The sequence below is a fragment of the Schistocerca americana genome, chromosome 5 (assembly GCF_021461395.2).
Source record: "Schistocerca americana isolate TAMUIC-IGC-003095 chromosome 5, iqSchAmer2.1, whole genome shotgun sequence".
NCBI lineage: Eukaryota > Metazoa > Arthropoda > Insecta > Orthoptera > Acrididae > Schistocerca > Schistocerca americana.
In genome coordinates, this window is record NC_060123.1 from 65,117,685 (window position 1) to 65,134,604 (window position 16,920).

General features: G+C 39.5%; 1 protein-coding gene across 1 annotated transcript in view; it reads right to left on the reverse strand.

Moving 5' to 3' along the window:
• Nucleotides 1–16,920, reverse strand: part of LOC124615883 — an 80,265-nt gene that overhangs the window by 23,496 nt on the left and 39,849 nt on the right. Inside the window, exon 4 of the mRNA XM_047144050.1 lies at nt 4,935–5,219. Within this exon, the coding sequence (XP_047000006.1) occupies nt 4,935–5,219 (285 nt within the window). The remainder of the gene's footprint in view (nt 1–4,934; nt 5,220–16,920) is intronic.

The window sequence follows — 16,920 nt, forward strand, 5'->3', positions numbered from 1 at the left end:
GTCGTGTGTGTGTGTGTGTGTGTGTGTGTGTGTGTGTGTGTGTGTGTGTGTGTGTGTGGTGTCTATTTTTGACAAAGGCATTGTTGGCTGAAAGCTAACGTTCAGACAGACTCTTTGTTGTGCCTTTCTGCAACTCAGCATCTCTGCTATATGGTGAGTAGCAAGTGAAATAGAAGTGTTATAGGCCCTGCATTGTACCTGATCTACACAAACAATTTAGGACACAATCTGAGCAGCCCTCTTAGATTGTTTGCAGATGATGCTGCCATTTACCATCATGCAATGTCATCAGATGATTAAAACAAATTTCTAAATGATTTAGGCAAAATGTTCGTATAGTGCAAAAAGTGGCAATTGACTCTAAATCATGAAAAGTGGGAAGTCATCCACTTGAGCACCAAAAAGACTCCACTAAATTCAGTTATGCAATAAATGCCACAAATCTAAAGGCTATATGCTCCACTAAATACTTGGGGATTACAAATACAACTAGCTTAAATTGGGAAGATCGCACAGATAATGTTGTGGGGAAAGCAAGCCAAAGACTGATTTATTGGTAGGACACTTAGAAAATCTAACATGTGTAGCAAAGAGACAGCAAACACTACGCTTGTCTGCCCTCTTCTGGAATATTGCTGTGGGGTGTGGGATCCGTATCAGAGAGGATTGATGGAGGACATTGAAAAAGTTCAGAGGGATAGCTCATTTTGTACTATCATGAAACACGGGAAAGAGTACCATGGATATAATACATGCACTGGTGTGGCAGCCATTAAAACAAATGTGTTTTTCACTGCGGCAGGACCTTCTCTTGAAATTTTAAATCATCAACTTTTTCCTCAGAGTGTGAAAATATTTTGTTGGCACCCTCATACATTGGGAGAAATAAGAAAATAATAATAGAAATCAGAGGTTGTGTGGAAAGCTTTAAGAGTTCATTTTTCCAGCATGCTGTTTGAGAGTGGAACGGTAGAGAAGTAGCTTAAAGGTGGTTCTGCCAGGCACTTAACTGTGAACCGCAGAGTAATCATGTAGATGTAGATGAATCACTATATATAAAAGGCAATGTCCTAAATGACTGACTCACTCACTGACTCACCATCACCACCCAGCCCAAACTGCAGTGGATAGAAACTTGAAATTTGGAGATCATGTTGATCTTTTACTGTAGGCAGTTTCAGAAGGGATTTTTCAAAATTCCACTCATAAAGGGGGGGGGGGGGGGGAATAGGGGTTGAAAGGTTTTTTGAAAATGTGTCACTATTAAGGCAACCGGGAAAAGTTGGTATTTGGTTTCTTGGCCAGAAATAAAGAAATACATGTTTCAGCATATCTGAAAATTTAACCCCCATGGGGGAGAAATAGTGGGTGGATTTTTTAAAAATATAAATCATTATAAAAAACTACTGCAGCATTTTTAAAGCTTCATCTACGAAAAATTGTATTCAACGTCTCTATAACAAAATTAAAAATATGCGCATTTCACTGCTTTTGGAAGTTCAGCCCTTCAGATGGTAAAATAGGGGGTGAAAAGATTTATGAAAATATTTTTATAGCTAAATCTTTGAAAATTAGTGTTTGGCTTCTCGGTTAGAAATGAAAAAATATGTATTTCACTATTTTTAGATGTTCAACCCCTGAGGGGGTAAAACAGGGGCAGACTGATTCATTGACTCATCATTGCCCAGCCAAACTGCAAAGGACAGAAACTTGAAATTTGGAAGAGGGTGTGGATCTTATACTGCAGGCATCGTTTAAGGGACTGTTGAAATTCCACTCCTATGGGGGTGAAATGGGGGAGCATGAAATGTTTTTCGAAAATATGTCACTATTAAGGCAATTCTGAAGCTAGAAATACATAAAGTAGTATTTGGTTTCTCAGTCAGAAATAAAAAATATGTCTGAATGTTCATCTTTCCAGAGATGGTTGTAAGGCTTGACTGTTCGATACAGGATGTCAAATCAAACACCTTTCAGCCATCTAGTTTCCAAACTTATTTTATTTGGCTACAGGTTTGGGCAATTTATTAATGCTATCTTCATTTTCAGGCCCCTGTCTGACATATAGGAAGATTCCACCTCAGTTCTGGTCAAAACATGGGCTATCATTCGAATACTGGTATTAGAAGATTTCTGTTTGCTATAGCGATCACTTCAACCATCATCTTCCAACCAGATGATGGTTGAAGCAATTGCTATAGCAAGCAGAAATCTACTAATACCACTATTCGAATGCTGGCCGCTGTTTTGACCAGAACTGGGGTGGAATCTTCCTATACGTCAGACAGGGGCCTGAATATGGCACAGTAAATCGCCGAAACTGGTAGCCAAATACAGTAAGTTTGGAAATCAGATGGCTGAAAGGCGTTTGATTTGACATCCTGTAAAAAATATGTATTTCAGCATTTTCGGAAATTCAACCCGAAGAGGATAAAATGGTGGGTGGAAGTTACTCGAAAATAAATCGTCATTAAAAGAACTATTAAAGCATTTTTGCAGCTACATCTGCACAAATTGGTATTTAACTTCTCTCTTAGGAATAAAAAAAATTACATGTTTCAGTGGTTTTGGAAATTCAACATGCTAAGGGTGTGAAATGGGGGATGACAGGTTTTACAAAATTATTTCATTACGAAAGCACTTTCAAAGGTAAATCTATGAAAATATTTATTTGTCTTTTCTGTTAAAAATTAAAAAAAATGTGTTTCACTGCTTTTGGAAATTCAAAACGTAGGAGAAGTGAAACAGGGGAAGAAAATTTTTAAGAAAATATTTATTAATATTTAAAAAATTTTAAAGGTAAATCTAATAAAACTGGTATTTCATTTCTTGCTTGGATACAAAGAAACATGTTAGTGGATGAAAGTTTCTATGGAAATATCTCCACAAGAATGCAATGCCATGATGAACAAAAACTATGGAATGCAGCTACTGGGATAGCTTTTTGGTAAGAAGTACACTTGGAAAAGACCATGCTTCTATGGCCTACGAAAAGTTTAGAAGGTGTTTGTGAACAACATAAAAATTCTATTAAAGAGAAGCAAAAAAATCTGTACAGGCAGCACAGTCTATGCGAGCCAGGCTGTGGATGCTAAGCTAGCATACTGTATTTGCAACCAGCAATCTTTAATAAAAGTGGTACTAGAAAGTAAATATTTTGGGAGTACTGGTAACAACTCACCGAATAGTAGAACTGTTGAGTTGCCTATAGGTATGCAAATAAAACTCCTTATGAACTGGATAGTTGCTACTCACCATATAGCTGAGATGCTGAGTTGCACAACCCTGCTCCCAATGCCTAACCTCATGGCTCACATCCCTGTAACAGACCAGATGTAAGACCTGTCCCATACACCCTCCCACCACCACCACTTACTCCAGTCCGGTCACAAAGATCACCTATCCCATTAAAGGCAGGATTACCTGTGAAACCAGTCATGTGATCTATAAGCTAAGCTGCAACCAATGTGCTGCATTCTATGTGGTCATGACAACCAACAAGCTGTCTGTCCGCGTATGATCCTTCACACCAACACCAGCTTTTCGAACTGCGCAGGTGGAAACTTTCCCTGCAATATAGCCTACATCCCCATAACCCTCCTGGCCTCAACCTTTATTGTCATGTCCTCACCCATTAGCCCCTTCCCTGTTCCCATTCCAGCACTACATGGCCTCTTTTCCATCAACACACCTTTTACTTTTCTCCTTTTCTGCTTCCCCCACCCTCCACCTCTCCACCAACCCCTCTGTCTAACCTCCCAACTGCACCTAGCTCCCCTACCCTCCGTCCACCTCATCCCTGCATGCTCCTGAGCAGCACTTCACCCCCCTTCCCCCACCTCTACCCTGCTAACCCGTCCCCCTCCCTGCCCCAGTCTCCTCCTTACCCCCACCCAGTTGCCTCTCCCATCCTGCACTGCTGCTGCTACTCGTAGTGTGGCTTCAGCTGCCAGAAACTGTGGTCGTGTGTGTGAGTTGTGTTTGGATGAGTGTGTGTGTGTGTGTGTGTGTGTGTGTGTGTGTGTGTGTGTGTGTGTGTGTGTGTGTGTGTTCTATTTTTGACAAAGGGCCTGTTGGCCGAAAGCACACACAAATATGTGTGAGTACATTGTGCTGGCTGACTATCCACAAGCACCTCTGCAACTTGACTGGGTTGAAGGTATGTATCGGGTGGAATGGGCGAGGGGAGAAAGGAGATTGCGAGTGGGAGCAAGGGTAGGTGAAGGGTGGCTAATAGCTTGGATAGAAGCACCAGGTATAAAAGGTAGGAATGACATGAAGGTGCTGCTGCTCATGCTGGACTGAAGCTGGCTAAGGACTGCAGATGAATCCACTGAAGCAAACTTTCTTCATCCAGGGTTACAGATTTCAATTTTTATCCTATTATATTATGTGGGACTTTTTTACTGAATAGTTCCTTAAGATAACCAAACAAAAAGTTATTTGTGTTCAGTTCTGGAAATGCTAACTGACCTAAAACCAAAAATCAGTATCCAGTGTTACTTGTAGTGGAAATTAAGGGACAGTCAATATGTATCTTACACAACTACTCAAAACAATGGTAACTCCAGGTTTAAATATCAACAATATTACGAAAAGCAGAGATTGCTGCAGACTGGCACAATGAAAAGTTACACATTGTAGTTTTCAGTCAAAGCCTTCTCCAGTAAACAAAATACACACACACACACACACACACACACACACACACACACACACACAAAGTGAGCACACCTCAGCCACGCGTGTACGAGATGTGCTTGCTTGTGTGAATGTGTGTGTGTTTTCTTTTCTTTGCTGAAGGAGGCTTTGGCCAAAAGCTACAATGTGTAACAGTCTTTTTGTTGTGCCTGTACGCAACTAAAAAGGGTCTTCTTTAAGGTGAGTAACAACAACTTTTTAAAAGTCTGCTTAGGATTACACCAGAAACTCACCCAAAACATTCATATCCTTCCAGCGACGATCTGCCTGGCAGAGAAGTGTACGGAGATCTGTCACTTCATTCCACCGAGCGAGGATGTCACTTCGCCTGATGAGCAGTACCGAGGGGCTGGACAGTTGCGGCCACAGGGCTTCCTCACTGACACACTCTAGGGGGTTGGTGAGGTAGATGCCTTGAGGACCAACACCAAAAACCATTTGGTGGTGCCATGCATCTGGCACTGGGCTACCTGGGGCTACACCCTTCTGTAAATTCAGTGTCAGGATTGGCACAGCACCTGCAACCGTAATTCAAAATATTATACAAACACATAGCAAACACTTCAAGAGCCATAGTAAAGAGAACACAGTAGTAAGAGAGCAGGGTAAGTAGTTCCTCAGGCTAGTATGGCAAGACTGCTTTTTAGGGTCAAAAAGCACTTATTGTTTTGATGTAAGCCCTCTTTTAAAGTCAGTTCATTTTGTACAGTGTTTTTACAGGGAGCAGATTACATCACTATAGTGGGATCCTATTGTCATCATGATCTTCATTCCGAAGACTGGTTTGATGCAGCTCTCCATGGTACTCTATCCTGTGCGAGCCCTCTTCATCTTCAAATAGCAATGAAATAATATTGATAAAGTGCTGCTAAAGCAGAGTTACTAAACACAACCTTCTGAAATTCCTTTACCAAAGAAGATGAAGTAAATATTCTAGCATTTGAATCAAGAATAGTGGCCAACATATGTAACTTAGAAGCAGATATCCTCAGAGTAGTGAAGCAAAAAGCAAATCTTCTGGTCCAGACTGTCTACCAATTGGGTTCCTTTCCGAGTACAGTGATGCAATAGCTCCATACTTAACAATTATATACAACTGCTCACTCAATGAAAAATCTGTACCCAAAGACTGGAAAGTTGCACAGGTCACACCTATATTCAAGAAAGGCAGTATGAGTAATGCACTAAATTACACGTCCATATCATTAATGTCGTTATGCAGCACAATTTTGGAACATATATTGTGTTCAAACGTTATGAATTCCCATGAAGAGAATGGTCTATACACATGCAGTCAACACGGATTTAGAAAACATCGTGCTTGTGAAACAAAAGTAGCTCTTTACTCACACGGAGTGCTGAGTGGTGCTGACAAGGGATTTCAAATTGATTCGATATTTCTACATTTCCAGAAGGCTTCCAACACTGTACCTCACAAGTGGCTTGTAATCAAATTATTTGTGTATGGACATCGTCTCAGTTATGCAATTGTATTTGTGACTTCCTGTCAGAGAGTTCACAGTTTGTAGTAATTGACAGCAAGTCATCAAGTAAAACAGAAGTGATTTCCAGCATTCCCGAAGGTGTTGTTATGAGCCCTCTGCTGTTCCTTATCCATACGAACGAATTAGGAGACAATCCGAGGAGCAGTCCTACGTTGTTACCAGATGACGCTGTCATTTACCGCCTCGTAAAAGTCATCAGATGATAAAAATAAATTGCAATAAGATTTAGAAGAGATATTTGTATTGTGCAAAAATTGGCAATTGACCCTAAGCAATGAGAAGTGTGACATCATCCACAAGAGTGCTAAAAGGATTTCATTAAGTTTTGGTTACACGATAAATCAATCCGTTAAGCTTCAGTTACACAATGAAACAATCAAATCTAAAAGGTCGTAAATTCAACTAACTCCTTAGGATTTACAATTACAAACAATTTAAATTGGAAAGAACACTCACAAAATGTTGCGGGGAAGGTGAACGAAAGACAGCATTTTATTGGCAGAACACACAGAAGATTTAACAGATCTCCTAACGAGACTGCCTACATTATGTATGTCCACCCTATTTAGGAGTTTTGGAATACTGCTGCAGGGTGAGGGATCCTTACCAGATAGGGCTAACAGAGTACATCGAGAAAGTTCAAAGAAGGGCAGACATTTTGTATTATTGATAAATAACGGAGACAGTGTCGTGCACATGATATATGATTTGCAGTGGACATCATTAAAACACAGGCATTTCTCATTGCGATGAAATATTTTCATGAAATTTCAATCACCAATGTTTTCCTCTGAATACAAAAATATTTTGTTGATGCCGACCTACATAGGAGAAATGATATTCATAATAAAATATGGGAAATCAGAGCTCATATAGAAAGATATAGGTGGCCATTTTTTCTACACGCAGTTTGAGAGTGGAGTAATAGAGAATTAGTGTGAAGGTGGTACGATGAACCCTCTGCTGGCCACTTACGTGTGATTTTTTCATGTAGATGTAGGTGTAGGTGTAGATACTGCAACCTACAGCCTTCTGAATCTGCTTACTGTCTTTATCTCTTGGTCTCCCTCTACAATGTTTACCCCAACACTCCCCTCTAATACTAAACCTACTACTTTAAGGGGGGATGTAATGGATTTTGGTTCAAAAAATCAATTTTCAAAAATAGTATTAACTCTGCACTGGCAGTCACTCCCACCTTTCTCAACATATGGGAAACTGCTTGCTTCAGCGGAATTTTTGTCAGTGAGAAGGCTATTTTCTTTCGATATCTTTGGCTTACATCTATATCTTTGCCTGAAAACTTCCTTGCATGTGGTTTATTTACGTTTTGACAATACTAACACATATTAGTAGGTGGAATGTTGAATTCATAAACCTTTACGTGGAAGTCAGATTTATGCGTAATGGGTGGTGGAAAAACTGTGTTTAGGAAATGGAGGTTTAATGGAAATCGGCTTACCAACAAAAAAGAGAAAGCAGCTCAAAATGAAAAACATAAGCTCTCAGCTTCAGCTTCAAAACTCGGGACAGGAGGATTGTACAGGTGCGTGAATGATGTTAATATGGATTCCACGGGGTTCAGACTTATTGATTTAGAGCATCTCTGCCAGGCTGTAAGTTTTCACGTTCATGTGTTAGCTGTAAAACAATGGAATGCATGATTGTTGTTGAAGAAAGAAGAGTGGAAATAGCTTGTGATTTTAAATTAATTTGTAATTTGTGTGACTATGAATTTTTATTTTCCTCCTCGAAAAACACTGACACTGGTACCTATTAAAGCAATTTTAGGTTAGCATATGCTCTGAGATGCCTTGGACAGGGCAGGGAAGAAGGTAATTTATTGTGTGGTTTTCTGAACATGCCTGCTCCTTGTGCACGGTTTGAAAAAATAAATAAAGAAATATCTGAAAGCAGTGGATGAATTTGTTAAAATAAACCAAATAGAAATGGATCCAGGGGTAGATATTCATGACAGTAAATCTCCTACAAATGTTACTGACCTGTGTGTGTCTGTAGATGGGACCTAGATGAAAAAGGGTCACACATCTCTGTATGGAGTTGCATCTGTTATTGGTATTGACTCAGATAAAGTTTTAGAAGTAGAAATTATATCTAAATACTGCCACCAGTGTGCAACAAGGAAAATGTCCAACAATGAAGACAGTGAGAAACTGTGGCAAGAAAAGCATGCAGTAGCATGCTCTAAAATTATAGTGGCTCAAGTGGGGGCATGGAGGCTGCAGCAGTTGTGAGGATGTTCTCCACATCTGAGGACTAGTTTGGTGTTAGATATACTAAATACCCCCCCCCCCCCCACCCCACCCCCATGAACCTTGCCATTGTGGGGGGGGGGGGGGGGGGGGGAAGGCTTGCATGCCTCAGTGATACAGATAGCCGTACCGTAGGTGCAACCACAACAGAGGGGTATCTGTTGAGAGGCCAGACAAACGTGTGGTTCCTGAAGAGGGGCAGCAGCCTTTTCAGTAGTTGCAGGGGCAACAGTCTGGATGATTGACTGATCTGCCCTTGTAACACTAACCAAAACGGCCTTGCTGTGCTGGTACTGCGAATGGTTGAAAGCAAGGGGAAACTACAGCCGTAATTTTTCCCGAGGGCATGCAGCTCTACTGTATGGTTAGTGATGATGGCGTCCTCTTGGGTAAAATATTCCGGAGGTAAAATAGTCCCGCATTCGGATCTCCGGGCCGAGACTACTCAAGAGGACGTCGTTATCAGGAGAAAGAAAACTGGTGTTCTACGGATCGGAGCGTGGAATGTCAGATCCCTTAATCGGGCAGGTAGGTTAGAAAATTTAAAAAGGGAAATGGATAGGTTAAAGTTAGATATAGTGGGAATTAGTGAAGTTCGGTGGCAGGAGGAACAAGACTTTTGGTCAGGCGAATACAGGGTTATAAATACAAAGTCAAATAGGGGTAATGAAGTAGTAGGTTAAATAATGAATAAAAAAAATAGGAATGTGGGTAAGCTACTACAAACAGCATAGTGAACGCATTATTGTGGCCAAAACAGACAGGAAGCCCATGCCTACTACAGTAGTGCAAGTTTATATGCCAACTAGCTCTGCAGATGACGAAGAAATTGAAGAAATGTATGATGAAATAAAAGAAATTATTCAGATAGTGAAGGGAGCTGAAAATTTAATAGTCATGGGTGACTGGAATTCGGTAGTAGGAAAAGGGAGAGACAGAAACATAGTAGGTGAATATGTATTGGGGTAAGAAATGAAAGAGGAAGCTGCCTGGTAGAATTTTGCACAGAGCACAACTTAATCATAGTTAACACTTGGTTCAAGAATCATAAAAGAAGGTTGTATACATGGAATAATCCTGGCGATACTAGAAGGTATCAGATAGATTATATAATGGTAAGACAGAGATTTAGGAACCAGGTTTTAAATTGTAAGACATTTCCAGGGGCAGATGTGGACTCTGACCACAATCTATTGATTATGAACTGTAGATTAAAACTGAAGAAACTGCAAAAAAGGTGGGAATTTAAGGAGATGCGACCTGGATAAACTGAAAGAACCAGAGGTTGTAAAGAGTTTCAGGGAGAGCATAAGGCAACAACTGACAGGAATGGGAGAAAGAAATACAGTAGAAGAAGAATGGGTAGCTTTGAGGGATGAAATGGTGAAGGCAGCAGAGGATCAAATAGGTAAAAAGACGAGGGCTAGTAGAAACCCTTGGGTAACAGAAGAAATATTGAATTTAATTGATGAAAGGAGAAAATATAAAAATGCAGTAAATGAAGCAGGCAAACAGGAATACAAACGTCTCAAAAATGAGATCGACAGGAAGTGCAAAATGGCAAAGTAGGGATGGCTAGAGGACAAATGTAAGGATGTAGAGGCTTATCTCACGAGGGGTAAGATAGATACTGCCTACAGGAAAATTAAAGAGACCTTTGGAGAAAAGAGAACCACTTGTATGAATATCAAGAGCTCAGATGGAAACCCAGTTCTAAGCAAAGTAGGGAAAATCGGAAATGTGGAAGGAGTATATAAAGGGTCTACACAAGGGCGATGTATTTGAGGACAATATTATGGAAATGGAAGAGGATGTAGATGAAGATGGAATGGGAGATATGATACTGCGGGAAGAGTTTGAGAGAGCGCTGAAAGACTTGAGTCGAAACAAGGCCCCAGGAGTAGATAACATTCCATTAGAACTACTGACGGCCTTGGGAGAACCAGTCCTGAGAAAACTCTACCATCTGGTGAGCAAGATGTATGAGACAGGCGAAATACCCTCAGACTTCAAGAAGAATATAATAATTCCAATCCCAAAGAAAGCAGGTGTTGACAGATGTGAAAATTACCAAACTATCAATTTAATAAGTCACGGCTGCAAAATACTAACGCGAATTCTTTACAGACGAATCGAAAAACTGGTAAAAGCCGACCTCGGGGAAGATCAGTTTGGATTCCGTAGAAATATTGGAACACGTGAGGCAATACTGACCCTACGACTTATCTTGGAAACTATATTAAGGAAAGGCAAACCTACGTTTCTAGCATTTGTAGACTTAGAGAAAGCTTTTGACAATGTTGACTGGAGTACTCTCTTTCAGATTCTGAAGGTGGCAGGGGTAAAATACAGGGAACGAAAGGGTATTTACAATTTGTACAGAAACCAAATGGCGGTTATAAGAGTTGAGGGGCATGAAAGGGAAGCAGTGGTTGGGAAGGGAGTGAGACAGGGTTGTAGCCTCTCCCCGATGTTATTCAATCTGTATATTGAGCAAGCATTGAAGGAAACGAAAGAAAAATTTGGAGTAGGTATTTAAATCCATGGAGAAGAAATAAATACCTTGAAGCAGAGACAGCAAAGGACTTGGAAGAGCAGTTGAACGGAATGGATAGTGTCTTGAAAGGAGGATATAAGATGAACATCAACAAAAGCAAAACGAGGATAATGGAATGTAGTCGAATTAAGTCGGGAAATCCTGAGGGTGTTAGATTAGGAAATGAGACACTTAAAGTAGTAAAGGAGTTTAGCTATTTGGGAAGCAAAATAACTGATGATGGTCAAAGTAGAGGGGATATAAAATGAAGACTGGCAATGGGAAGGAAAGCGTTTCTGAAGAAGAGAAATTCGTTAACATCGAGTACAGATTTAAGTGTCAGGAAGTCATTTCTGAAAGTATTTGTATGGAGTGAAGCCATGTATGGAAGTGAAACATGGACGATAAATAGTTTGGAAAGGAAGAGAATAGAAGCTTTCGAAATGTGGTGCTACAGATGAATGCTGAAGATTAGATGGGTAGATCATGTAACTAATGAGGAGATATTGAATAGGATTGGGGAGAGGAGAAGTTTGTGGCACAACTTGACTAGAAGAAGGGATCGGTTGGTAGGACATGTTCTGAGGCATCAAGGGATCACCAATTTAGCATTGGAGGGCAGCATGGAGGGTAAAAATCGTAGAGGGAGACCAAGAGATAAATACACCAAGCAGATTCAGAAGGATGTAGGTTACAGTAGGTACTGGGAGATGAAGAAGCTTGCACAGAATAGAGTAGCATGGAGAGCTGCATCAAACCAGTCTCAGGACTGAAGATCACAACAACAACAACATACTAAATACCTTGGTGATGGGACTCTTCTTTGTTCATAGCTTTAACAGATAAAAATCCATACAATACATCAATATAAAAGTTGGTATGTGTTGGCTACATCCAAAATAGGCTTGGTGGTAGGCTTTTCGCTTGCTGAGAGAGAAGAAACGTGAAGTACTTGAGGATGGTAAACCATCAGGAGGAAAAGGCAGGCTTCCTCTGAAAGAAATTGATTCTCTTCAGTTATTTTATGAGAGAGCTATCAGGAAAAACACACATAATTTAGAGGCAATGAGGTGTGCTGTGGGGGTAATTTTTTTCCACAAGCTACACACAAATTCACAATCTGTGTCCAAAAGACAACTGGTGTGAGTTCAACAACAGAAATGGGATGTATTCACATAAACACTCATCACCAGAACCTGTTATGTGTGCAATTAAGCCCACATTCAGGTTTCTTGCAAACCCTGAGTTATTGAGGAAGTGTCTTCACAGGAAGACACAAAATGCAAATGAAAGCCTCAATAATTTAATTTGGATTAGATGCTCAAAAAGGACACTCTGTGGACTTGAAGTATTGAAAATAGGTGTCTATGATGCAGTTTTATGTTACAATAACGGAAATAATCAGTGTGGCACATTTTAAAATTGAGGGAAGCTTATTACATGTAGAAGTATGAGAAGAAAATCTTTGAACATCATTTTCTTTGTTTTACATTTTTTCCTCAAAAAGTATATGTGCTATAAAAAGTATATGTGCTAATGCTATGAAATTTTTAGGAACTGTTCACAGCGTGTTACTGTCTCCCTGGAACCAAAAAATACGAGATCCTGCAAATACATTCTGATTTTTAGATGACTTTATGTAGAAAAAAAGTTAATTTTTTAATGATACAATTTGTACCATAAATTAATAATCAGTGGTCTTATATCCTTTTTAGGACACTACAAGAAGATTTTCAAATTGATTGCATGATTAGAATTTGAGTTACGGCTTTTTATAAAAAAGACAATACAAAATTAAAGATTCAAATTTCTGGCAAAACATTGATACTGCACATTTTATTATATTTTTCCGTTAAAACATAGCTCTTTTGCTTAACACATGCAAAATTTTACATTTGTACATTAATAAATAAGGCTGTAATGATTTTTTAAAATAAATGTTTACATTTTTCGTTATATCCCCCCTTAAATTTCTCCTACTCCTATTCCCTTAGCATCACCTGATTTAATTTGATTACATTCCTTTATGCTTGTTTTGCTTTTGTTGATGTTCATCTGATATCTTCCTTTCATGAGACTGCCCATTCCATTCAACTGCCCTTCCAAGTCCTTTGCTATCTCTGACAGAATTACAATATCACTGGCACACCTCCAACTTTTTATTTCTTCTCCCTGAAATTTAATTCCTACTCCAAATCTTCCTTTGGTTTCTTTTACTGCTAGTTCAAAGTACAGACTGAATAGCATCAGGGGTACGCTACAGTCCTTCCTCGCTCCCTTTTCAACCACTCCCCCCATTTCATGTCCCTAACTCTTGTAACTGCTGTCTGGTTTCTGTACGAGTTGTAAACAGAATCCTGCTACCTGTATTTTACCCCTTCTACCTCCAGTATTTCAAAGAGAGTATTCAAGTCAACACTGTCAAAAGTTTTCAGAGTCTACAAATGCTATACATGTAGGTTTGTCTTTTCCTCACCTATCCTGTATGAGAAGTATTCCCTCACTTGTTCCTACATTTCTGGAATCCAAACTGAATTTCCCTGAGATTGGCTTCTACCAGTTTTCCAATTCTTCTGCAAAGAATTTGTGTTAGTGTTTTGCAACCATGACATATTAAAATGATAATTCGACCATTTTCAAATCTGTCAGCAACTGCTTTCTTTGGAATTGGAATTATATTCTTCTTGAAGTCTGAGGGTCTCCCCTACATCTTGCACACCAGCTGGATGGGTTTCGTCATGGCTGGCTCTTCCAAGGCTATCAGTAGTTCTCACGGAATATTGTCTACTCCCAGGGGCTTGTTAAGATCTTTCAGAGCTTTGTTGAATTTTTCTCAAAGTATCATATCCCCCATCTCATCTTCATCTATGTCCACTTCCCTTCCTATAATATTGCGCTTTCAAGTTCATCTCCCTTCTACATTCATTTCAGCTTTCCCTTCTTTGCTTAGGACTGGTTTATCATCCAAGCTCTTAATATTCACACAGCTGCTTCCCATTTCCCCAAAGGCCTCTTTAATTTTCCTGTAGGTGGTATCTATCTTTCCCCTAGTGAAACACTTCTAAATCCTTAAATTTCTCCTCTAGCCATCCTGCTTGGCAATTTTGCACTTCCTGTCAATCTCATTTTTTAAATATTTGTATTCCCTTTCACTTGCTTCATTTGTTGCATTTTTTAATTTTCTCCTTTCATCAATTAAATTCAATATCTTTTGTGTTATCCATGGATTTCTACTAGGCCTTGTGTTCCTACCTATTCAATCCTCTGCTGCCTACACTATTTCATCTCTTAAACTACCCATTTGTCTTCCACTGTATTCCTTTCCCCTGTTCTACTCAACCACTGCCTAATGCTTCCTCTGAAACTCTCCACAACCTCTGGTTCTTTCATCTTATCCAGGTCCCATCTCCTTAACTTCCTGGCTTTTTGCAACTTCTTTAGTTTTAATCTACATTTCATAACCAATAAAATTGTGTCCATAGTCCACATCTGCCCCTGGAGATGTCTTCCAATTTAAAACCTGGTTCCTGAATCTCTGTCTTACCATTATACAATCAGTCTGAAACCTTCCAGTGGCTCCAGGTCTCTTCCAAGTGTACAACTTTCTTTTGAGTCTTAAACCAAGTGTTAGTAACGATTAAATTAAGTTCTGCACAAAATTCTACCAGACGCATTCCTCTTTCATTCCTTTCCCCCAGTCCATATTCACCTGCTATTTTTCTTTCTCTTCCTTTTCCTACAGTTAAATTCCAGTCCCCATCATAATTAAATTTTTGTCTCCTTTAACTATGTGAATAAGTTTTTATCTTATCATACATTTCTTCAATCTCTTCCTCATCTGCATAGCTAGTTGGCAAGTAAAATTGTACTACTGTAGTAGGTGTGCACATCTTGGTTATGATGATGCATTCACTTTTCTATTCATAGTAGCTTACCCATATTCCTATTTTCTTATTCGTTATTACGCCAACTCCTGCATTGCCCCTACTGGACTTCGTATTTATACCCCCGTATTCATCTGACCAGAAGTCCTGTTCCTTCTGTCACCAAACTTTGCTAATTTCCACTACATCTAACTTCAACCTATCCAAAATACCTATCTGACCGATTAAGGGATCTAACATTCCATACTCCAATCTGTAAAATGCCAATTATGTTTCTTCTGATGATAAAACCCTCCTGAGTAGTCCCCAACAGGAGATCCGAAAGAGGGACTATTTTACCTCTTGAATATTTTATCCAAGAGCCCTTCGGGGAAAACTATGGCTGTAGTTTACCCTTGTTTTCAGCCGTTCACAGTACCAGCACAGCAATGCTGTTTTGGTTTATGATACAAGGCTACATCAGTCAATCATCCAGACTGTTGCCCCTGCGACAACTGAAAAGACTGCTGCTCCTCTTCAGGAACCACATGTTTGTCTGGCCTCTCAACAGATACCCCTCCATTGTGATTGCACCTACAATATGGCTATCTGTATCACTGAGGCATGAAAGCCAACCCACTGAAGGCAAGGTCAATGGTTCATAGGGGTGTTGGGATACTAGAAGGATGGGAATATATCCATCTACAGCTGCTGTAGCCCCTTCACTGGAGATTTCCAGCCACAAATGTTTTTTGATGCAGGAACAGCTGGAACAGATACCAAATGTGACGAATGAGGTGGATATTCAAACAACTCATACTTGGCCCACTTCTCACGTATTTTTCCATCCAGGTAGTATAGAAGAATAATGTAGTACTTGCATTACTGTTTTGCCATTAATGAGGAAATCAAATGGAATGATCCCTTTTGTATTGCAGAAAGCTCAAGCCTCAATCTTTCTGGCCAGTAAAATTAATTTTTTTTTAGTTCAGTGCCATCAGTCTCTGACTCAGTGTTTTCTTTGTAGTTTCATTTGTTGTATGTTCTGACACACCCATGTTTCATCTACAAAAACAAATCTGCACACAAAATCAATTAGATTCTGTTTTAAAATGGTCCAAACTTTGCCAAGAAGTTCATTCCACATCTGATTTTAACCAGTATTTAACAAATGCAGAACACATTTCATTCAAAACCCTCTCCTCACATAAAAGTACCATGCTCTTTCTTCTGATATGGCTAGTGCTGCAACATATTTCACACTATTTTAATCACATACTGTCCAATAGTATATTGTGACTCTTCTTGATGTTTTCATAACTAATTTCTATGTTGCTACACAGAAACCATACCAGCAAGCACAACACCCAGGCTGTCCAATTGTAGGCCCGAGCTCTCTGCCTGAACTCAGAAGGCAGTAAGTTTTGTTACATGAGAGTAAAAAGATACCGGACAACCTCAAGCTTCTCACTCAGGGTTGTATCCCTAAAATACATCTGACATGCTACAATACACACAACCAGCACTAAAAACTTCTCAATGAAGGATTTAATGTACCTCATAAACAGAGCAAATATGGGTTAGAATAGTCCACCAGGAGGACAAATCAACCTAACATCAGCATTAATCCAGCATGTTTTGGTATGCCTCACTGCACTTAACAGAATCCACATAAACCAAAGTGTATGCAAGAACTTTCTTCTCAAATAGAAAAAAAGTGCTGGACTCATCTTCCAGTTGAGTTCAGACATCCCCAGACATCCAACACATCATACAGGAGTGTACTGTAACATCATACCCAGGCAACACAAAGGATTTCCTGGCACTGATGTCTGTTGCTGTTGAGTAGATTGAGAAATTAAATTTCAATATTGTAAGTATTCCTCCCTTAAGCCATTGTACAATATACGTATATTTTCCGTTAGGACAACTGTTTTATATTTGTAAAATAATGTTTAATAATACTGTGTGTTCAACCATATGCTAAATAAATAATAAATTACTAATTCATATAATATACCAATAAATGACTTAGCAGATAG